Raw genomic sequence first — 25,398 nt, forward strand, 5'->3', positions numbered from 1 at the left:
TTTAGTGTCGATGTAACTGTTTTACCATTCGGACGAACTCTGAAGTTAAATTGATTTTCATTTGTTTAGGATTAATTCTTTGCGATCGTTTTATTCTTCGCTATTTGTACCGGGTGGTCCAATAAGCCCATCTCTCGGCTATATATCAGAAACTATTCATGTTATAACTTTAGGAGAAAAAATTCCTTAGTAAAAGAGGCCAAGAGAAATCGCTGGAAATAACTTTCAAGTTTCTGGGTAAACCGCTAGGGATCGTAGTCTGTGAAGAAAAATTTGAAAACCAGTTTTTTGTGAAATATGCCCAATTATACCAAGTGTTAAATAAGTAAACTAGAAAAAGGCCTAAATTCCGCACAAAGTTGTTCAAGTACTTTTTTTTTTATTTTTTCAAATAAAGGGTGGGGGGAGTGGGAAAGTATTTGTGGATAAATACCTATAATTTTGGTTTGGATCAACCGATTTTAACGAAATTAGTGTCATTAGAAAGAGTGTGGATGATTTAATTTACATCTACTATAAAACAATTGAATTTAGTTTTAATTGTCATGGGTAGAGTGTACTTTCGAATAGAAAAAATTAAAATTTGTTTTTCTTAAAAATATTTAATGGAAACACCTATTTATTGTAAATTATAATGAACTGATTTAAATTCGTAACAAAATGGCGCAAACCGCATGTTGATAGCTTTTGTCGAACTCGAGATATGAATAAACTATTACGCCTAGGAAGCGTGAAAAGACTATCACGTTAAGTGATCGCACTTCTGTCACAAAGAGAAATCGCAAGAACATGTGGAGTGAATCAGGGGGTAGTACGCAAGATTTTGAAGAGTAAACGAGAAACGGGATCAATGGATGCGAAAAGGTTAGGAAAATGCCAAAGAAAGAGAAAAACAACACCAGCAGATGAAAGATTTTTAATTCGGAAGAGCAAATTGGACTCAAGGAAAGCAAGCCAAAAGCTCCAACAAGATCCACCAGCATCAAGTGTAGTGATTCATGACTAAACTGTTCGGAAAAGAGTTTTGGAGAATGGTAGAAGGGCAATGCTTCCACAGAAAAAAAAACAGCTCCTAACTGAACGAAAGGCTATTGTGAGCTAAAAAATGCTCTAATTGGACTGTAGACGACTGGAGAAAAGCCTATTTACAGATAAAACTTACTTTATAGTTTAGATACAGCAGTCGAAATTCATCAGGAAGTCTGACAATGAAAACCTTACATCATCTAATATTGATCAAACCGTAAAACATCCAGTCAAAAAAATGTTTTGAGATGTTTTTCATACATGGGGGTTGGATCTTTGGTACCAATCGAAGGCATGATGAACAACCAAAAATACAAATCCATGTCGGAACAGCGTTTGGACACAAAACCCCAAAAATGTCAGCCCCAAGGAGGAGCGATTCGTTTACAGGACTCTGCTCCCTGTCACAAGTCAAATCAAATGAAGAAAATTTTTCAAAAATAAGAAGATTAATGTTTTAGATTCGCCCCGTAATTCGCCAGATCTCAACCCCATTGAAAATTTATGGGCCATTTGCAAAGCTAGCCTGCGCAAAATCATATGTACTACAAAAATAAAAATTATAGAAGCGGTCATTCAGGTTTGGTTTGGAGATGAAAGTATATCTGGGAATTATCACAAGCTCGTAGAATTTATGCCAAAACGGACAAAAGGTGTAATTGCAGCCAAAGGAAGACATATTTCCTACTACATTATGTAAGTTTACCTTAATAGTTTTGTCAAAATATAATTTTTTTCTAAATAAACTGTTTTTTCATTAAAATAGAATATGATTCCATTAATTCGCACAGTACGGTACATAAAATAATATAGCTATTGCTTTTAAGTTCATTAATTACCTATTTAGATGACAAAGTTTTAAAAGCACGTAGATACATTAAGACTACAAAATTTCAAGAAACTTGCTCCAATCTCTCCTACTAATTGACAGCTAGAGAAAGTTCATAGACAGAAACAGCTCGGATAGGAAGTTGAACGTTTATTGGAAACGATAAGATCGCCAGTACCATATTTGGAATGGTACTTTTCAAGTTTTACGAGCATGGTTCGACCTCCGGCAGATATTCATTGTCTTAATTTATTCTTCGCGGAAAAAGGTATTTCGAACACTATTAATTTGGTATAGAAATAGACAGTGAGATTATCTTTGACTGAGGTTATGGATGAAATATTCTTAAGGTACGACAATAAAAATGGTTTTTTAATGAGTTTTTACAAAAAGTTTCCATTATTTTATTTTTCAAAATGTTCTCCATAATGATCAATATACAATGTGTCTAATATACAAACAAAAAATGATAAGAAATACTGCTCATTACACGTTTCATTAGTCGAATTTGACGTTCCCATCAGGCCGAATTTCTCCATCAGCTACATTATGATCATTAAACATTAAACAAAAAAATATGAGATTATAATCTTCAGTGTACCCAATAATAAAAAGTAAGTCAAAAGCTATGAACTCCTTAATGTACAATAAAAACATTCAAGATATTACTTAAGCATCGACCTTGAGAATATTTCTTTCGTTTCGTTATTCATAAGTTAAACAATTCAATCGTGAAAAGCGTGGGCCATTCAATTCTAAGAAAGCAACACTTAAAAATTCATACGCTAGGTATTTCACTCCTTTTTAATACCCATCTACACCTGTAGACATTTTTGTATTATTACATAATTCGCGAATCAATATTGATCTAAGCAAATGTTAATTTAACGTATATGTAGACGACAGGATAAATAACAAAAATTATCAATGAAAGAACAATAATATAGTCGCCAAATACCTTTTCCATGACGTTCAATTATTTAAAAACGCATACAAAATTGATTATTTTCGATCAGCGGATGCGGCATTTCGTTTATTCTTTTCTTTTCCATCACATTTGGAATTCATTGTTATTATACGAGGCTTGTTCAATTGAAACCCATCTTTACCACAGAAAAAAATTATTGGCAAATATACCTACAAATAATTACCACTACAATTAAGGCACACATCTCATTGTTTCACCAACCGATTATACCCTGATGTCATGTAGTACTTTTTCGTGCGAGAGAAAACGAGTACCCTTTAAAAGCTTCTTTAGTGGCCCAAAGATGTGAAAATAGCAACGCGATAAATCAGAACTATAGAGGGGATGCTCTAATACTCTTCATTTCTTTCGTGGCAGATTTTCCGTCACTACTTTGGCAACATGGGGACGAACATTGTCGTGCAGAAGAATGGCATCGCGTGGGAGCTTCCCTGGACGTTTTTGTCTTATTGCTTGATGGACATTTGGACTTTATGGTCTAAAAAAATGTTAACATGACCTCAACTGCAGAAGGTTGAACATACAACTTCCTTGGTGGTGGAGAATTTTCGTGTTTCCATTGCATCGTTCACACCAAGATTCATCGACAGAAATTATTGACGAAAAAAGGTTATTACCATTTTGCCTATACTCCGTGATATGTTGGAAAGGTAAAACAAAACCCATTCGCAAGCTGTTTTGGTCCTCTGTCAAAAGGCGAGGAACCCTTGGTGATTCCAATACAAATTTGCAATTATGCAAAGGTCTCTGCCATCCAAACCAATGTCTCTTAGAGCTTAGAGATCAATATACAGTACTAAACACGATGAAATGTCTTTTAAATTCAATAAAACTGCAGTACACGTCTACAGATATATCAGGTATGAGCAAGTACGTTCATCCTAAAAGTGCCTTGTTTTAAACTCGTTACGGAAACCAAACTGTGTGTCACTTAGCATTCCTCGCATTTATTATAGATACGGCCATGTATTACATTTAGAAAAAAATTTAATAAATGGCTTAACGAACTGATGGGTCTGGAATCAGTACAGGTTTTTGATTTAGCTAGAGCTATGAATACTGAAATGGAGCAACCATTAGGTAGGTGTCCGCTGATATAAATGGTATTGGAAAATGAAGTTGTGGCCTCTAAAACATTGCTATCATTTATAAGCTTGTATATTTCACGTGGAACTTCATAAGGACCTGTCGCTTTACCATTTTTTGATGAATATATGCCTTGTACTACCTCAGAGCGTTTTAGGGGTTTTTGTTTAGGGGTCCGTCGCAGTTAGTTAGTAATACTCAGAGTTGAATTAATCCTATCGTCGTCGAATAGGTTCGTAAGGTCATTTTCCCGTTGTTTCAGATTGCCTCCTATTGAAGACACCAGCCGCTTCTTTCACTTTTTTAAACATTTTAAACGTGTCGTACTTATTTTCGAGTTCTTCAATTTCATGACATAGTTTGGTTAGATGTTAATCCTCTGCTTCTTGCATTTTACATCAAACTTCTTTTTGTATACTGTAAGTGTTTCATTGTTTTTTGCTAGTCACCGTTGTTCCATCCAATCCAATATATGTGTTCTGTCCTCCAAGCCTTCATTTTACTGCCTTTTAAATTTCTTTCACAGAGTTACATTACTGCTGTTATAATTCTATTTAAGCCCTCATCTACATTCTGACCGATATTTTCCCAAACTAAGTTTTCGTTCAGTTGTCTTTGGGCCGTTTTCCTAACTTTCTCGTCTTGCAGTTGTGTGAATATTTTTGCACTTGCCATTTTTTGGATCACCATTTAAAATTTGAATTATATTACACAGGTACTATGGATTACTACAGATTATGATCAGACCAGATGATAGAGCCTGGATAAGTTTATGATTCTGCATTTGACTTCCAGGTGTAGAGTCGATCTCCACATTCTTTTCTGTTTCCAAGACCACAATCCTCCACAATATTCAAACAGCGTCCTTTGCCGACTTTGGCATTAAAATCTCCGAAGACAATGGTGTTTTCTGCTGCTTTAACAGGATCTAGAGCATCATTAAGATCTTTGTAAAATACATAAATCATCTTGATCACTGGATTATGTTGGGACTACGTAGGCAATGAACGACTTTGAGCGAAATTTCACAAGGACTACACAGTCAGAGATGGGGATATAGTTTACTACCGATTGAGCAACTCAGTTATAGTGATTAGCTTCATTATTTTCGGCAAAGTACACTTAATATCCAATAACATCACATTAGAGCATGGCAAATGCAGACTTTAGGGGGGCTTATATCTAGAAATAGAGTACTTGAATTTTAAAAAATAATGATAAGCTGAGTATACCAAACAAAACTCATGCTAATTTCGTTAATCTTTTTATTTCTCCCTTGTCGTTTTTATTTAATTTTAGTATTTGTCCCAAATTTGCATATCTGTCAATTGACTTCTTTGCTTTGTTTTTGTTAGACTAAAATGACCAACTTTTCATCTAGATTGTGATCCCTTTTGTTTTGTCCTAATTCATATTTTCTCTTTAAACTTTTGTTGCTTCTTGGTTTCGTTGTTGAACCATGTACTCTATTTGTGCCATTTTGTTACTGTTTTTCTATTAGGTATTTGATTATTTTGGTAAAAATTCCAGACAAGTTGCAGACTTAAAACTTCCATAAAGATCTTAAGAATGACGGCAGGCAAGACTCTTAAAAATAAATTAAGACACGAAGAAATTAGAAATATATGCGTAGTAATCAACATAGGTGGTCGAGGCAAAAGACTTGTTTCTAGTACGGCCATATAAAAATAATGGCAAAAATATATTGATACGAGTAGTTCTGGAAGATACACCCACTGGCTGTCACCTATTAGGAAGACCTCCCATATGGTGAAAAGATAGATGGCAATCTTCATCATAGGAAAGCATGCTCCGATGACAATGGATAGACTATAGGTATAAATGAAGAAAAACAAGGAAAATTGCAAATTTACTGATTTTATTGATCAACAATATATAACCGCAGTCAATTATGAGTTAAAACTCCTACTTATGAACTTTAGTGAAATGATAAAAGTCATTTTTGGAAAAATAAAAAATAAAAGACTAAATAAAAATCTAAAAAATTAATAAAATTATGAAAATATCTAAAAGGAGTACAATTTTCAAAATGTTTTCGATCCTAGCAGAGCATCATCAGTGAAACCGGAAAGTAAGCAATCCCACTTTAATTTAATGAACAAAAGAGGTACAATTTTGACTGTTACCTTTGACTTATATTTTAAATATTATAAAAATTAAAATGAAAGCGACGTAATGTCGATGATTTAATATAAAAGAACTGACTCTTACTCGAAATAGTGACCACGTCTGGGTCTAACCAAAATTACCAGCCCACTGAGTTGGAGGACAAGAATGTAAAATGATTGGCTATCAAGATGGCAAGAAAGTTATCTTGACAGCTGAAAGATATGGACGTTTGTTCCAAATATACCATGTGCAGCAAGTGATTCTAGACTAAGGGTACGTTCATAACGAAGACCATCGCATGGGATCCTCGTCTAGAGCATAACAGTGACAGTGAACGCCCGCATTTAAAATAGTGCATTTATTTTACCTGGCGATCGATTATGGTACGATTCTATGGTCGGAGCGAGGGTCGGCGCCTCGTTGTGAGCGCCCACTAAGTAAGGTCTAACTCTTGCTCATGAGTCAAATTTTTAACATAGAATCAAAAGCCATTATGACTAATGAGTAAAATGTTTGTAGATTATAAATTCTATTAATTTAGGTCATCTTATTTACGTTGTATTTACTACAGTTCCTATTGTTGTTGAAAAATTTCTTTTAATGTAGTTTTTGATGTGATGGAAACACTTTGACACATTAGCGAAACATTGTCGTCGCATGTTAATTGTAAGAGGTGGAACACTCAATAAATTATTTATTTAAATCAATAAATTAATATTTCTTCACAAAGATGGTGTTATTATGAAAAAATGCCTTTACTGTTTTTATTTGGAATAAGCCACAATTTAAGTTTAAAATAAGTTTATTTTGACGTTTCAATTTCCACTTCGGCAATCGTTCTCAAAATATAAAACATTAATGTTTTGTATTTTGGGAACAAAATACAAAATTTTGTATTAAAAAATGTCCACATTAAATCTAATATTAAAGGGTTGTGGAGCTGGAAGTGGGGGTTTAATATATAAAAGATTTCTGTGTCATTAAAAGGTATCCCCTTTACAATAAAAATAAACTTGTTTCAGTATTTTCACAAAATTTAATGAAAATTCATTATATCACTTTGTATGTTTTGTTTAATATATAATTAAATAAAATATATCTTAAACATTACGATAAAGCAGGTCAAAAACAAACTATATCACTTAACAAGTTTTTCTCAACCGCATTAAAGCTGCCCGAAGGGCATTATTTATTTTCTTTCCTAATTAATTTAATGGTCAAAAGTTCTAGGTTCATGTTTTGTTTTTAACTCACTTCTACACATCACGTCAACATGATTTACAGCCCAGCCAGAGGAAAACAGAGAAAATACCTAATTAAACTAAAATATAAATTGTATAACTTGGCAAAGTTTCAAACAGCCACTGTACTTAATAGGATCAATTCGAGAAGAATTTCAAATATGTACGGTTTATTTAAAATTTACATTTTGACGTTGGAAATGTATTATTTCTTATTATTCATATATTATGCCCTTCAGCCAAGAGCTTTTCTCTAGTTCTCGCACGTTCGTAGTTTTCATAAGGTAAAACATAGTCTGAAAAAGACAACATAGGAGCATACAATCTCAGTACCAGAAACAACAGGGGACATAGACTCTACAATTCTGCGTAGGGAACAATCGTTTTGTTAAACAACATCCCAGAAGGATATACACTTCTACCTTTGCTTTGAAACAAACGAATGTTAAATGTATCTGTCAAAATATTTATTAAAATAAATAATAAATACCTCTGTCACAAAAGCTAGTAATATTTTTGTAGTTGCATTTTTTGTAACAAATTACTACTTCAGCATCGTAGAACTGGTGTACCAAAATATTTAAAAAGAAATATGTATCAAAATAAAAATTGAAACAAAATCAAAAATCTGGAAAAATAAATAAAAACGAAAACAGAAAAACGATAAAAAAAATACACACACACAAATATATGTATACGTATATATATATATATATATATATATATATATATATATATATATATATATATATATATATATATATATATATATATATATATATAATAGGGTTTATGGTAATAAGTAATATTAAATTTGGAACTAGATTTTATTGCCCATTGAATTTAACGTTTCGGCAGGAAACCCTTACCTTTGTCAAGATTCTAAAAAGTACAAGATTAGGAACAAAAAGTTTTCGTAAAATATATAAAAAACTTACCAAAACGTAAAACGGGACACTGACATTACTAAATTGACAACAACTTACAACAATTCATTAATGTCAGTGTCCCGTTTTACGGTCGCGTCGCAAATTGGTCGCATTGGTCATGTAGTGATCCTTTCCCAAGTTAATATGCTCCTTTTCTAACTTGGCTGCACCGTACTGAAGACGACCAATAGTCAGAAATACGGTTGCCTTCCAACTTATACACATATTTTATTATATTTTTTTTTCCTTTGTTGCGAGCTATGCCGATATCTTTTACCTTTATTTTATATATATATATATATATATATATATATATATATATATATATATATATATAAAGTAGTTAGGTATTATTGACTGACACGTTATGTAAATAAAGTTTTATTTTGGGGTTGCAGTCATTAATAGGACAGGAAAGCTCAAATATAGTTTATATAATACCATGCGAAAATTGTGATAAGTCATACATCGGACACACATCTAGAAATCTAATAGGCAGACTAACATCACATAAAAGTGACCTTAGAAATAGTAAAAATACGTGTGCATTAATAGATCATGCAATTAATAAAAATCATCATCATAAGTGGCTCGACAATCCGTTGTGGATCTTGGCCTGCTCACAAAGAAGTCGCCACTCCTGTCGATTCCTGGCAACTTCCCTCCATCTTCTAACCCCTAGAATCTGTAGGTCTTCTTCCACATCATCAATCCATCTCATTCGTGGTCGTCCTCTGCTTCTTGTGCCCTCTGGTTTTGAAAATGTTAATCTCTTCGTGTATTCGTGATCTGACATCCTAGCAATGTGTCCAGCCCATCTAAGTCTCTGCACTTTAACGAATTTCACAATATCTGGATCGGTGTATAACTGATACAGTTCAAAGTTGTATCTTCGACGCCATAGCCCATTTTCATTTACGGCCCCAAAAATCTTTCTAAGAATTTTTCTCTCAAAAATACCAAGAAGTCTTTTATCATTTTGAGATAAGATCCACGTTTCAGCCCCATATATCAAAACTGGTCTTATTAAGGTCCTGTATATATTAAGCTTTAGTGCACGTTTTATATTTTTATTTTTTAAATGTCTCTGGAGGCCGTGAACAGTTCTGTTTGCTATTGCTATGCGTCTTTTTATTTCGTCGCTTGTCGTGTTTGTTGCGTTTACTAGCGATCCAAGATATGTAAATTCTTTGACTTGCTCAAAGGTATGGTTGTTAATTTGAATTCTTTGTTGGATATTTCGAGGGTTTTTAGAAACCAACATATATTTGGTTTTTTCCTCGTTTACCACAAGTCATAATTCACTTGTTGCGTCCGCAAGCCTTGTAAAACACTGCACCATGTCTCTCATACTTCTGCCCACTATAACTATATCGTCAGCGAATGCGAGAATTTGCGTCGATCTATTAAAAATAGTTCCATTCATTCTAATATTTAATTGTCTGATTGCCTTTTCCAAGGCAATATTAAAGAGGAGACACGCCAACGCGTCCCCCTGTCTTAGACCATTATTAATGTCAAAGAACGTAGAGTTTTCTTCTTCAATTCTAACGCATGAGCTTACGTTTTGCATTGTTAGTTGGGACAACTTTACTAACTTAGGTGGGATCCCAAAGTCTATCATTGCATTATATAATGCAGTTCTTTTCACACTGTCATAGGCTGCTTTGAAGTCAATGAAGAGATGGTGTGTTTCTATGTTATATTCTAATGACTTTTCTAGAATCTGCCTATGTGCTTGAATTTGATGTGTAGTTGACTTTCCAGCAGTAAATCCGCATTGATATTGACCAACAATATCCTTTGTAAAATGTTTAAGTCTTTCAGATAATACATTGCCGAAGATCTTATACGCAGATGCTAACAGAGTAATGCCTCTATAGTTCTTACACTCCAGTTGATCCCCCTTTTTATGCAATGGACATATTATTCCCTTCAGCCACTCTTCTGGTACCCATTCATTCTGCCATATAAGTACTATTAGTTTATGGATTGCTGCAAAAAGTTGATCACCACCTTTTTTATACATTTCCGAACAGATGTCATCGATTCTTGGGGCTTTATTGTCTTTGAGTTTTAGGATCGCATCTGACACTTCTCTTCTTGTTGGGTCTTCACTGTGTAGTTGACGTTGTATATTTTGTTCATTTTCTATATTGTACTCTCCTTCAATATCGTTTATATTTAGATGTTCGCTGAAATGTTGTGCCCATCTGTTAAGAACTGAGTTTTTATCATGTAGAATTTCACCGTTAGTGTCTTTACAAATTTTTAATCGTGGTTTAAATTCTCGACGGCTAATATTTAAGGATTTGTAGTATTTCCTCGTTTCATCCTCGTTTCAATAAAAATCATTCATTTAATTTCAATGAAACTAATATATTAAGACGTGAAAACCAATTAAATAAAAGAGAATTCCTAGAAATGGTATGCATAAATAAATATCAATGCGTTAATAAAAAAACTGATATTGATAAACTAAGCAATATCTATAATTACATTCTGTCTTACGAAAATTAATACTATAATTTTCTAATATTAAATTTTCTGACTATAAATACTATAATTTCAAAAAATTTAAATATTCATATTTGACGCCACTTTGTAGGTAACCATAATAACAATCAAGAGCTAGTTATCAACAACAAAAAATATAATAAACAGAAACGAGTGTCTTTCTGACATAAATCAAACATCAACATAATCAATGCCATAATGAATTTATACAAAATTAAATAAAATTAAAATATTGTACTTACATAACTAGATAATTTTAATAAGTTAAGTTTTAGTGTTTTGTAAATTTGAAAATTTAATGGATTAACCTCATATTGTAAGTTTTTTTACTAGTTTTATACAATGCTATTTAATTTTAATTTCATTGTATTTACTGATACCATATTTTAGCATGTCCTGAAGAAGCAAATAAATTTTGTGAAAGCTAGATAAAGAACAAAGAGTTTCACTTTCCTGCCCTATTAATGACTGCAACCCCAAAATAAAACTTTATTTTATATATATATATATATATATATATATATATATATATATATATATATTTATATATATATATATATTTATATATATATATATTTTTATATATATATATATATATATATATATATATATATATATATATATATATATATATATATATATATATATATATATATATATATATATATATATTACCCAGACTGACTATATAGATACATGTAAGCTGAAAGACAGGAATTTTGCCGTACCTGTTTGTATATTATTAAGTCGTTGCAGTATAGTTGTTTATATTGTTTCTTCTAAAATTGTTGTTATATATTTATATCATATCGTATTAGTATTTTTCACCAAATGTTTGTGTTTAAATCAGACCAAATGCCCTTTCAAAATTAATAAACTACATTAACTCTACCTGTTGAAGATTCATGCTATACGAAATAACTTCACTTCCAATTCGAGCACTTTTCCACCATATTTCACCATTCCAAACGACACAATATCCACAAAAATAGAAGAAGAATCTCCGTTCGCGATTTCAACTATGTGCGGCTAAAAACAACGACGAGGACGAACGCAAATCGCCATCCACGAGGTGCAAGACATCAAAAACAACTGACTAACGTTACAGCGACACGGTGTACGTATCTACGTCACGCGATATCCATCCAAAGAGTGCTACGGACGTGGGGTAAGGTAGAATATACGTAGTCCACTAGGTTCTCGACACTCTCGATTTTTCCTTTTTCAAATCTTTTTTATTTTTTCTATTGTTTAGATTTTTTTATGTTATTGTCTTTGTGGAAAGTTATTCTCGACGAATAAAGAAAAATGTAGATACATACTTACAGTGACATTACCTTTTGTTTACAGTGACAATAGACCTGGTGCATTCGCCAAATATTTAAGTTTCAATTAAACATTCAAAAATTTATTTATTAATGGAGAAATCTCTCACTTATTCAAGTCAAATGGGAGAGAAAACTACAAAAATTAACAAGAAACATAAAATTACTTTTATACTAAGTTGACTCAACCTACCCCAAAATGTGGTCGGATCATTCCGATGGAGCTTGTCTTCTCAAGTATCGAAGCTTAGTTTAGTCTGTTGCACGCCACCAGTCTTGGCGATAAAAATTGTAGTTGGGTTTAATGATAAAAATTTAAACACTTCGTTAGACCACTCCATAGTAAAATTAACACGATAATGACCGTACCAACACCTAGCCGCATTGGAAGGGTTGGAGGGTTAAGTACTTGCTGTGCATCAGCTTCCGACCTTCCTTTGAACCGTATTGATTTACCGACAAATGGCGGGACTGCCCTCGCCTAACATAAATCGACAGTTGCCTATTCCAAGGATCCTAAACCACAAATATTCTCTTCGTCAACTGTGAATCGATGACGGATGCCACTCCACATTCCGTTGGATCCCTATTGCCCACGTTTAGGAATTTTATGTTCTTCAGGGCTTGTTGTTGATATTTGTTTAGAATATACAAAGGGAGACCCGAAAAGTCCACCCTGGAGTGTTGTGGATTGTTTGGGGTGCAGCATATGTAGATGATGGGATATTTTTCTGAGTAGGAAGAGAAAGTGGATAACTGTTTAGCAGCTGCAAGAGCGTTGTTTTTCCAATTTGAGACAAAAATTTATACTAAAAAAACTTTATCATTGGGGTGGTCAAACTTTAGTAAGGGTTGCTGAGGAAATGCTTGCGGCTACTATTTCCTCGAGGCAGAAAGGTATCGTTGTGTAATAAGATTGGAACACCGTAAGAACCAATGTCGCCCTGTTCGGGATTAGGAGGTGAGATTAGGCAATTAAGGTGCGGTATGCCAAGGGGTGGCTTCAAGGTGATTGGCGCACTTGTCCGGAAGTTCGAAGCAGGTGTGCATTAGAATTGACGGTAGATGAAGATTTTTCTTCATTTTGGGTTTGTGGACTCATACATTTCCAAGAGATAAAAAGAAAGTTTTAGGATGTCTTGCGTTCTGGAATGTTGACCATTGATGACGTTCGGTACTTAAAAGTTTTCGTTTCTGATGGGCATTTACGAGGCAGTAGATGTTCAGTTTGTACTCTATTACGGGTCGAATGTAGGCTCTGTAAGTGTGGATGAGGAGTTTTTACATGCGTTTTGCCAATTCTCGAAAGTGGATCTGAGAATCCTGGTAAACAGGACTCCCAGATAAGTTATTGTTGAGTTGATAGAGATCTTTTCTGCCATCAATTCCAGAAAGTATTGGTTTTATAAGCTATGTATGACTTTGACCGATAACGTTGTGTTTTAGGAGAAAACTATAATTTACGTTTGGTGTAATAAGTAGAGAGTGTAACACCCTCTACTTATTACACCATTGTTCGACGATATTTAATAGAGATTGTGCTCTTGGGAATGCTCTCTCAGGATTTATACCGTCTTCTTGTTAATAGTATCGCCTTACGTCAGTATAGAGAAATATTTGTGTATGCCTGGGATATCGTGATGGTAAGGTTACTCCTGTATATGATGTACAACCAGGGATGATGTTTCTTGAATATCTCCGCTATTTATAGCCATGGTGTATGTCCGGGATCTGACGGAGTATGTGAGTCGGTATTGAAATTGAATCTGCTATTGCAGTCCGTGTGAGGTTTTTTTGCTAGAATGCCTCACTATGTGACAGATAGGGAAATGCCTTCCAGATATATGTAGTACCGAGAAAATGAAACACTCATTTCAGGCGGATAAAATAAGCATCAGAATGGTTATGGTTATGAAACGGCTCGTACAAATTGTGGCCTGATTGTACCCTGTAGAAACCGGAGTATGTACAGGTGTAGAGCTGAAAAAAAAAAAATAAGAGGAAACTACTTACAGTATTTCTTCCTAGAATATGAACTTAGGGGTGCTAAAATCTCCGTGAGAAAGAACCATCCGAAAGTGAAAAATCCAAATCACAAAGCAGCTATACATATAGGTACATAGAATGTTTGTAGCCTATACGAGGGCTCTATAATTTATATAATTTATACAAAAGCAAATATCATAATAACATACAAGAGCGGGGAGAAAAGTCATCCGACTAATAATGAAAAAAATTAAATTTTTTTGTAAACTCACGATTTCTTATATTCTTATTCAATTCGAAATTTTTTAAAGATATATCAAATGCATCCCAAACTTGCTATTGAACTTTTTCGCGATCTACTTTTTTTATAACGGCAAATCTTGTTACTTCTTTAAAACAATTTTCCTAGTTTAAGAAGTTTCAAATTTTGTTAATTTTGCATGGTAAAAATAACAGTTTGACATTCAATAAGACCAATAAATTACTGTGTTATAAATTTTAAATGATATGAAATCGATAATGAATTTTGAATGATATTAAATATAAATTAATTAATTTAATATTGAGTAACACCGAGAAAAAAATAATGATTTTATTGTTAAAGCTATAATCTTTATGCATGAAAGAACAATAATTATGAATAAATAATAAATATCTGTAAATAAAAATTGGAGTACAGTTTTTGTAAAAAACATATGAATTTCAAAGGTATGTCTGAGAGATATTAAGGGTATTTTTTTCAGATTAAGACTCTGTAAAACTCAGATTTAATTTAAATAAAAATATATTCGAAATAAATAAATAACAAAATAAAATTTTATCCTAGATAATATATACAAAATTTAAATGTCAATCCTAGCGACGACAGTATCGACGCACAGCTTGATGACCCACTATTAAATACCTCCGAAAAATAAAATATAATTAAAGACTTGTTTACACGGTAGAGTTGTGAGGAGAGTAGAGTAGAGTAGAGCCGACTCTACTCGCTACTCTACCAAAAATGGCTTGATACCGTTCACACGAGGAGAGTTACAAGTATAGTACTCATGCTAGTATAGTGTTGGGTGGGTGTTTGTTTAGTGCAAAATGAATTCAAGAAAAAGAAAATTGTTTCAAAATTGTTTAGCTACAGTTACAAATGCATTTGTAACTGAAGTCGCTGAAGCTATCGATGATGAGGTAAACAAACAGAGAAAGGAGTGGATGAGAGAGTGGCTTAAAAGAAGGAATACACACGGGGTCTCAGCTCTTCTGCTAAGAGAACTAGCCTTAAAAGAATAGTTGGAATATAAGATGTGTCTAAGGATGACCCAGATCCAGATATACTCTCCTTCAAGCCATCCTGCAAGGAAAAATATTTGGAAAACGAGGTCCAGGAAGAAGAAGAACATCTTGGTTAAAGAACCTCAGAATCTGGTTCAATACAATATCTGCGCAGCTTTCCCGCGCTCTGCAGATAAGATAAAGATTGCCATGATGATCGACAACATTCGTAACGGATAGGCACATCAAGAAGAAGAAGGATGACCCCAGGAAAATTCGAAGAACTTCTGAATATGGTGCATGACAAAATCGAACGACAAGACCCGTTTATGAGGGATGCAATAAAACCAAGAGCGAAGCTTGAGATTACATTGAATTTTTTAGCTACCGGGAACAGCTATCGAAGCCTTTCTCATTTTTTTATTGCTTCGAGACCTGCAATTTCAAAGTTGGTCTCCGATGTGTGTGATGCCATCTCCGTAGTATTGGGGGAGTCAATAAAGGTAAGTTGCAATAACAAGGTGAATAAACAGGTACACGCATTACAAAAAATAGTTTTAATTGAAAATTCGTAAAATAACAAAACAGTACTTCAGATAAATGTTGAAAGAGGTACACCACTGAAACTTCGGTGAAACAAGTCCCCTTCAAATAGTAAATCTGTGGTAAACCATCAGTCATTTGCATAGCACGTGTCAGAATATCTGAATCTTCAGGATTCACAGCTGCTTCTTGTATATGGATACTGTTACCATCTGGATACTGTTGCTGTTGAGTAACTCTCCATGACGAAGACGCCATTTGCTGAGCACTGCTACTCGTAGGACTGCCAAGTGGAGAATTGGTGTAAAATGAATGGTGAGAGTTGCATCCTGATGAAACAGAGTATGCAGGGGTGCTGTGAGACATGCGCACTGGTAAACTAGGTAGTGTATTGATTTGGAGTACTGAGTAGTTTGCTGAGGATAAAACGCTTAGTTTGTGCTTCATCAGAATTCCCTGAATCTCATGTTGGGCCATCACAGCTTGTTCCCGTGGTAAATTATTCAAGCTCGCTGAAACAAAATTTCCAAATGCTTCGTTCTCATTGCTGTCCATCCGGTCGTCATGGATATTTTGACTAACCTGTTGAAGGTCCTTCACTGCTTGTGTTAGATTGTCAAGTCTCTTCTTTTTGCCTGCAGGCTGTCGTTTAAATGTTTCCGATGCCGATTGCTTACGAGATGGTGTTTGTTGGCAGCTCGATGTTTGTGGTAGTGTTATATTTTCCACTGATTGATCTGGATCATCGATAGTCCCTTCCTCTTCCTGTGATTCTGTGTTGACTGGATCCTGCGACTCTGTATTGTGTGAAATGGTTGTTTCCTAAAATAAACAAAAAATAAAACAAAAACTAAATTAGTAAATGTTAAGAGGGAATTTTAAATTTTGGTTTCAGGTTCCTTCCAGAGACGAATGGAACACTGTGGCTGAGGGTTTTAAGGAGCATTGGAACTTTCCAAATTGCTGTGGGGCTATAGACGGCAAACACGTTTTAATTAAGGCACCTCCCAATTCTGGCAGTGTTTAGTTATGCAGTGTACACTACCTAAATTCCATAAACACTGGTATTCGCCATACATCTCTACAAGTTTTAAAGTTTCATCATCGGTGAACTTAATTTTCACTATGTACACAAAACACAACTCCAGCCGGAATGACAGCGTCCCTATGCACTCTCCTACTTACTCTACTCTACCAGAATTAACCGCGTTCCATGGGTAGAGTGCGCAGGCGAGAGGACATTTTGGCGGTGGTGGTGGTAGTAGAGTAGAGTTACTTTGCCACATGTTGCTAGTCACTGTACTCTACCACCTACTATGCACTCTACTGCGCTGAGCGTTTATACGGGTAGAGTTACTATACTCTACCAAGTACTTGCATCATCACACATCAATTCACACTCTACCCGTGTAAACGGGTCTTAAGTAATGTCATAAAAATCGAAAGAAAATACGGTTTGTTAATCCACACACGATGAACAGAAGGAGTGATGGACTAGACGTGGACGGATCGATCAACACTCGATCCGGCAAGGAGCGGGAAGTGACTAATTAACACTTAGATATGGAACAGATCTGTCTCAGATCAGCAATCCAAGATCGGTAAGGAGCTGCCACTAGATCAACACTCTAGCAGAAGCGGTTGGCCTTCAGTCAATATTCTAGGGCCAGTGAAGTTGTTCCCAGATCAACACTCTGATAGAACTCGATTCTCTCGTACTGCAGCTCTTGTTTTATACCGTTGTCGGCGATATCCAATGATGTCTCACCTTATTCTATTTTGGTTTAGTTTTGAACTAGGTCTTGGGGCGAGGTTTTATCTAGTCTTCTTGTGGCTGGACCATTGTTGAATAATTCCCTTACTAGCTCATTTTTATGGTGAATGGTACGTTCATTTTGTGACTCTGTGGCTCGACGGATTTCGTCTCTGATGAAAGGAATCTTTAAGTCGTAGTGAAGTGTTTGATTACTTACGTACCATGGTGCATCCACTATCGATCTTAGCACTTTAGACTGGAATCTTTGGATAATATTCAGTGAGGTTGGCTTTGCACAACCCCATAGGTGTAGTCCGCAGAACCAGATAGGTTTGAGTATGGCTTTGTATAGAAGAATTTTGTTTTGGATGTTAAGTTTTGATTTAGTGAGCTTGAAGAATTGGGATCATTATTTTGTTTTGAAAATTTACGTTTTTTGACTACTTGCCATGAGTTTTTATTCTGCGTTTCTCGATCGTCGTCTTCGCTAGACTCCATATCCGATTTTTTCTGAATGTGTAATTGCAAGTTTTAGCTTTGTATTTGAGGTCTGCTCTACCGTAGATGGGTTGCTTGGGTTGTAGTAAATTGGATGGGGTTGAGGTGAAAATTGTTGTGGTTGTGGTGGAACAGCGAATTGATTTTGTGGAATGTTTGATATTGGAGTATTTGTGGGTTGCCAGTATATGTGGTGTGGTGCATGTTCGGATGTGTATTCTAGCGGAGAATATTGTTGGGGAGTTGGGTACATGTTCCTGAATGTTTGTTAATAGTGGACCTGCTGCTTACCTGCAATTTCTGCTGATACTCCAATAGACACTGATTGTTTGTGTTCCGTGTGTATGAATTATTCATTGTAGAAAACAGAATTTGGTACGCCACTGCCACTTTACTGTTTATTTTAATAACTAGAATTTTAATAATTAGATTTTAATTGTTCTTATCGGTGGTCACTTTTTTGCTATCGCACTCGGCGGAATACGTCCTTACTCTACGATATTCAAGTGAACACTTTATTAGTGTATGGAAGTTATATTAACTTTACGTTTTAAAAAATAACGAAAAAACCGTTAATTTATAGTTATGAACGATTTTGACAATTACGAATAGTATCAGATACCCTTTGACCCCCTTAGCACGAGACCTTTTTCAACCCTCATTAAAAAAGCGTTAAAATAAAACTGTTCGGCACTTTTAAAACCAGACGATCTTTTTATCGAGTTGTGTTGTTTTAATCCGTACATTAAATCTAATGTATCATACCGCAGTTCTTGTTTTTGTTCAGACCTGATCTGATATGATGTTCGTTTGAAAGAACGAACCCAGAACTATGCGCATGATATACAAAATAGGTATATACCTATTAATGATATATAACTATTTTATTTTTTGTTTTCCTGTTTGCGAGACATGCCATTACATTTTACTTTTATTATTCACTCGCATTAACTTTTTCTATTTGTTTCAAACGTTTTAACGTTTGGTATTCCTTCCAGATGGCTGTAGCTTTTTCCGTGGTTATCGTTAGTTGTTGCTATTCATCCACTATTGGAAACCATCAGGGTCTGCCAACTCTATTGCCACAAATTGGTCGCATTGCTCCTGTAATGACTCTTTTCCAAGTTAACATGCTCCTTTTATAATTTTTCTCCTTTTTTCCATTTTTCACCTTCTTACAATACTTAGTGTTACCGAATGAACAGTATGTCACGTTGTTGTAGAAAACAAGAAAAGCGAAAAATATCCACAAAAGAAACTTGACACACCAAACGCATTTAAAATCATACGAAAAAGTTTCCGATCTGGTAAACTTCTTCTTTTTCCTCTTTATAAACAATTCTGCTTGTTCATTGGCGGATTAATACCTTTATGGAAGGTTGTCACTCCATTTTTTGCGCGGTCGCCCGATACTTCTTCTTCCGATCTGGTAAACGAAAGATAAATTCAAAGAATTCGTTTAAAAATTGGTTATCCCAATTAGCTGGTAATAAAAAGAAATATCTGTGTCCAAATATTTCCCCATATTTCAACATTTTGAGTAATTGACAAAATTGTTAAAGAATATACGCTCAACTTAGAGGATTGTGTAAAGACAAAGAAGTTTCTCTAGGTTATCTGCCTTGGATGAATATTTATACCTATTGGTACTAACGTGGTTCACGCCGTATAATAAGGCTCGATAGAATCGAAACAAAACTGATAAAAATGCAAAGCCGACACGAACTTGGACATGGAATGTATACACATTATACTGTCGGCGGCGTATCTGCGGTTTCCTTTCTTTCTACGGAAATACGCCTGTATACGTACATGAGCTACAGAAATGGAAAAAGAAAGAGATAGATCTGAATGAATCTAAAGCCGTATACGGAGTATATTAAAATCAGTGCGTCACAACAAATATTACTAGAATAACGGTAGGACATTGCTAATAAAAAAAATATAGAAAAGATATAATATTCCAACAGTTGTAAAATAGCAACATTATGCACTAAATGTTTGGTATCATTCGTAGAAATTTTATATACTTTTTAGGGAATTAATAGTTCCCCTGCAATATTCCGCACATCACTTTTAAAAATAGCATAAATATTTTTCCATCGTTGCCACAATATTAGATAATATACGACGATCTCTTAACATAAAAAGGTTTACATCCCGTTCTTAATATCTTCAACTAAAACAATATTGCACACCTATAAAACCTTCATGTGACCAATACTCGAATAAAAGGCATGCGTCTCCGCATCACTTAACACCCGCGAAATTAACACCATCATGGACACTGAAAAGAAAATTCTTAGATTATGTACGAGGAAGTGCAGATACTATCCGTCAACACACATACATCAGGTAGCCAATCTAACACCGATTAAGGACAGAATCATATCCCTCGGCAGGAGGTATGTCCTTCGCACTACTGCAGGCTCGAACAAACAAATACTAAAGACGCCATGCAATCGCCGAGGGCAAATACTCACCAGGGTTCTTAAAAGAAAAGTTTCATTCCCTCCAGCAAAACTTCTGCACAACACTGGAAACGAACTTCCTGACGAGTATTTTGATATATTAGAATCAACCCCCATTCAATATCGCAGCTAACATCTGCAAGCCAAAAACGTTTGTAACATTTTTTTTATAATTAAAATATTAAACAATTTTTAATCCCTTTAGCCCTGTTGCTGAGACGACCATGGTCGTATCCGCAAATATATACGCGGGTGGGCTCACTCATCATTAGAAAATTTTATTGGAACCTACAGACTATCTCAAAACACGGAAGGTCCGACTTATTATCCTCGTTTAATTCTTTCCGGCCAGGCGGGTTCTTTTTGATAAATTTGGTAAATATCGTCGAAGGCACGTTAGAGTAATTTTCTGAGAGAACCTAATCCAAAAGGATTTATCTTTCATCACGCTCCTAGCTAGAAGGGTACCGTTATTTTCGATATCGTTAGAACCTTTTACCTTCCTAGAAATACATACAGGCTGGCCTGTCATTTTTAAGTGGGGGATTCATTTTAACAAGAGGAACTTCACTTCTGGCAGGGCGATCTTTGAGTAAAGCCGCTTGCTTATATTACCGTCTGTGTGTTATCTTACCATCTCTGTGAATTTTTTCTTTAAGTGTGTATACACTTAAATGTTTCATTTTCTCAATCTAATACCATATTAGATTAAAGATTGGTATAAACTACCTTTAATTGAATTAACTACAGTGTTTAATACAAGTAAAGTATTATGATAGTTTCAGTGAAGAGTGCAGCAGTCATCAAGGTTTATCGTAAGTTGTCATAATCATATTATCTTCAACTATCTGGGCGAATCTCCGTCGACTATTTCTTCTCCTGTAGTTAAGGTTAACTACTGAGTTAGCATTCAATCAAGGAACATTTAATATTTTCATACGAACTTTCAATCAGCTATTAAGAACTTCTAAATTGCGAACATTTAATTCTCAGTTAGTCATTAGATAACAGTGCGAGACAGATAATTATCTTAATACCAAGTGCAGGTTGGTTTAATTTTTATAATACAGAATTCTTGAAACCTTTTTGTATTCTTTAGGATTTAAATTTAATCGTTTTGTTATTTGCTATAATTGTTATACATTTTTAACCCGTCATCTTGAGATAAGCCCATAAACAGCAAAGAGAGATTTATATCAGGCTCTCTTCGCTGGTAATTTAAACTGTGCATGATTTTATTATATTATTGTATTTGTAAAGGTATTTCCTAATTATATGTATACCACCATTTAATAATTGATGTTGCATTTTTTTTACAAGTGTGTACATTCAGCTGCCTATATCATAGTGGTGTTGAATATATTGTTAGTTTTTTCAATGAATTTTATTTCTCGACTCCTAATAAGTTTCCTGATATAACAACACATCTGAATGTTTGTTTACTATATTAAATAATTATTATACCTTAGACCAGAAGAAAGATCAGGCTGATTAAGTTTCGTAGGTAAGTAGGTGAACGGAGTCCACCTAATATATTTATTATTTGTATATGTAGAGTGTTAACCAAAATTATTTAATAATTGACTGTTGATATCCTTCCTTAGATTTGGTCTCAGAACCTAAATATCTTTCCTTATCTCTTTTTCGTTCTAAGGTTTCTTAATTTTCCCCTTTAACCCCAAAAAGTTAAGTGGCGCCCTTTTTCTATCTTATCTTATCTTTGGTAATTTTCTCATCTATCTTTTTGTTTATTTCTGTATCTTTTCTAATATATCTTATCCTGTCTTATCTTTACTTATTTCGTCCGTTGGACCCATTCGCGGTTCCAAAAGCTAGTTTCGAACCCACGACTCGCTCTCCACCAACCATCTGGCTGCCGTCCGCAGTGTCTCCATTGGTGACCTTTCTAGCACCATCCAAAAAAGGTTTCCGAGGTTACACGCTGATTAAGAGCCGTTCCCAGTATGGCTTTCTTCACCAATAACTCCGCTTGTGCGCTCCATATCGTCCATATCACACATGCCACCTTCTGAACCCCAGCTTTTTAGCACTCCACCTCTACAACTTCACACGCATTCGTTCTCACGTTTACCACACCACCTCGCTCCGCAAAAAAAAGGAGTACCCCTTCCTTGAAGAGGCAATAGCCTAAACGAGGTTAAAACATTGGAATGATCGTTCTTAATATGGTTCTGAATCTATTTGTTTGTGGCATTTCTATATTATCTACACTATTTACTGGGAATAAACTGACAATATTAATGAAAAATATATTACATTTGGCGTAAAGTCGATAATCTATTTCGTATTTTGAGAACGATATCTGAAGTAGAATCGTAGCGTCAAATATAACGTATTTTTAATTAGAATCAAAGTTTTATTCCCGTTAAATATAGTAGATAATATATCTCGCCCCTTTTGTTAAATTATTGTTGTGACTGTCTCTTGTCCTCAACATAAGACTAGAACCAAACTTCCAAGTAGCAGCAGCAGCAATTTGATTAAACTCAGCCTAAGAGACTTGCACATCGCTTTGAATGACATTCGGGTGTTACGATTCATTGGAGCGGGGTGTATTAATATGTGAAACCAAGAACCACTCCTCCGCGCTCCAGAACATCACTTTCCTCCTTTATGCGCGATAGGGATATATCTGATGCGAGATAGGGACTCTCTTATCAGCCAAGTGCTGGTGGTGTCCTGGATACAGCAACTCCCGCTCAATGTAGGCTAGCGTGAGGCGCTTTTTTCCTGCTTTCTCTATTGACGTATCTTCGAACTGAAATTGCTGCTCGAGCTTTAAGTCGCCGCTCTGGGCTACCACCAATTCGGCAATTCGGTGCTCGGGGATGTGGGCCCTTCGTGCCGGGTTTTGAGGTTTTGTTATTTTTTTTGGTTTACTTTTTATAATTTTTTTTTGAAGGCTGTCTGAAAAATAAAATCTTATTAGTGGTCATTACACAGTGCCATGAGTATCTTCGTTGACAGAGTTACGATCTTATCTAGTATTTATGTATTTGCCAGGGTTTGTTGCTTTGGACATTTGTGCTTCCATCAGTGGAACGCATTGTACCTAGTTATCTCTCGCAATATCGGGCTTGGGTGGTTTTCCAGCTCAGCGAACTTAACTCTGGCTTTTTCGACTATCGTGCCAATCACCTTTCGTTGTTGAAGTTCTAACTTCTAAGTAGTTAATTAGGAAATACTCAGATTAATTAATCTTCGTCGAAGCAAGGTAGAATTCGATGTTGGGGTAATAATATATTGTGAGTTTAAGTATTTTCAGTCAAGCACAGTTAATTTTACAAAGACTTTTACAACTTGTGTTGAAAATAACTAAGTTTAGACTGACCACTTTGCTATGTGAATACGTGTGCTATTTAACCCTCCGTTCAGCGGGTGTGGTCTGTGAGTCTACGACAAACTAAAAATTTTGGATAATTCCCTCATTTTATTTTTTTAAATTTCTACCTTTTCAGTACCTTCCTAGAAACTAAATACCATTCGTGTTTTTTATACAAAACTGTTTTTGAAATTTCTAAATAGCTGCTGTATGGCCGTTTGTCCTGACAGACCCCACCCGACCAAATGTGTAACAATATTTGCACTGCTTCTTAGTTGTATTTTTCTTGCAATCTTGTTTCACTTGGCAACCCTGTGCATTTTTGTGAACTGGATTATTCGGTTGTTCCGAGAAAATACTGTTGCTCGGGAGGCGGTATTTCATTTTGGTCCTCACAGACCACACGCGACCGAAAGTGTTTCATAATGGTCACCCGATGAACGGAGGGTTAAATACGTTTAATACACAGTGAAAGCGAAATTTGCACTAAGGCGAGATATGTGATTGTCTCAGCTGGAAACGAGAGAGTGTTTACGTAGAACGCGAGATACCTATAATTAGAGTTACTGCTAAGAAACGGCAATTTAAAAGAACTTTTACTAAAGGAGAAAAATCAAAGATCTTTTTTATTACCTTCTAGTTTGTAAATTCAAAATAAAATGTTTTTTATATTGACTGTAGGAAACCTGTAGGACTGTAAAGGAAACCTTTTAGTTAAAATAGAACGGCAAAAAGAACAGGTGTGTGATTGATAGCTTACAGTTTCATATATTCATATATTCATTTCAAATATTTTAAGACCGACTATTAAAACCTTTTAGTGAAAATAAAACACGCAGGTGTGCACATGAAGGGACAATTAGTCAACGTCAATATATTAAAAGGAAAGAAGTCTGAAATGCAGGTGTAAACCTACACAACGCTGCAAAAAGCAAGACAGAACTACACTTAAATGGATCTTAAATAGTTAAGGAATGCTAAGAGTAATTACGAAGGTAAATAGAAACATACCAAACACGAACTGTAGAAAGTCAATTAAAATTGGCACATGGAATGTTCCATGACCATATACGTGCAGGACATATACCAAATATAAATCAAATAATATAAAGAAAGGTATCTTGAAATCAAATGAAACAAAATTCCAATAGCAGTAAAAATACAAATGAACGATCCTACTTTATAAGAACCCACAGGAATTCTAATGACGTGATTCTAGAACAGGCAGCTTCCCGGCTTTGCTGGTAGGAAATAAGCAGGTTTCTGTGGTCAACTTTGGGTAAACTTTTTACTGTAATGTTGTAGCAATATATTCGTTCGATTAAAACAAGATTCAGCTTGTAGGTAAGAAATAATCAGTGGGTAAGTGATTCAAACGTTAAAGTTTAAACGTAATTTTTTATAATTTGTTTAAAAATTGTTATAAATAAATAGGTTGCCACGGAAAATTTTCGGTAAAATTTT

The 25,398-nt window shown here is 34.7% G+C and overlaps 1 protein-coding gene across 11 annotated transcripts in view; it reads right to left on the reverse strand.

Annotated features, from left to right (window-relative positions):
• Wdr62 (WD repeat domain 62) overlaps positions 1-25,398 on the reverse strand; it is a 466,085-nt gene that overhangs the window by 346,270 nt on the left and 94,417 nt on the right. For 2 of the 11 annotated variants that reach the window (XM_072525566.1, XM_072525563.1), the window contains exon 1: positions 11,639-11,842. The exons of the other annotated variants lie outside the window; for them this stretch is intronic. In XM_072525566.1, coding sequence (XP_072381667.1) covers positions 11,639-11,653 — 15 coding nt within the window. In that variant the 5' untranslated portion in view covers positions 11,654-11,842. Of the gene's footprint in view, positions 1-11,638; positions 11,843-25,398 lie in introns of those variants that run through there. 11 annotated transcript variants of the gene reach the window in all.

Source organism: Diabrotica undecimpunctata, chromosome 3, assembly GCF_040954645.1.
Source record: "Diabrotica undecimpunctata isolate CICGRU chromosome 3, icDiaUnde3, whole genome shotgun sequence".
Lineage (NCBI taxonomy): Eukaryota > Metazoa > Arthropoda > Insecta > Coleoptera > Chrysomelidae > Diabrotica > Diabrotica undecimpunctata.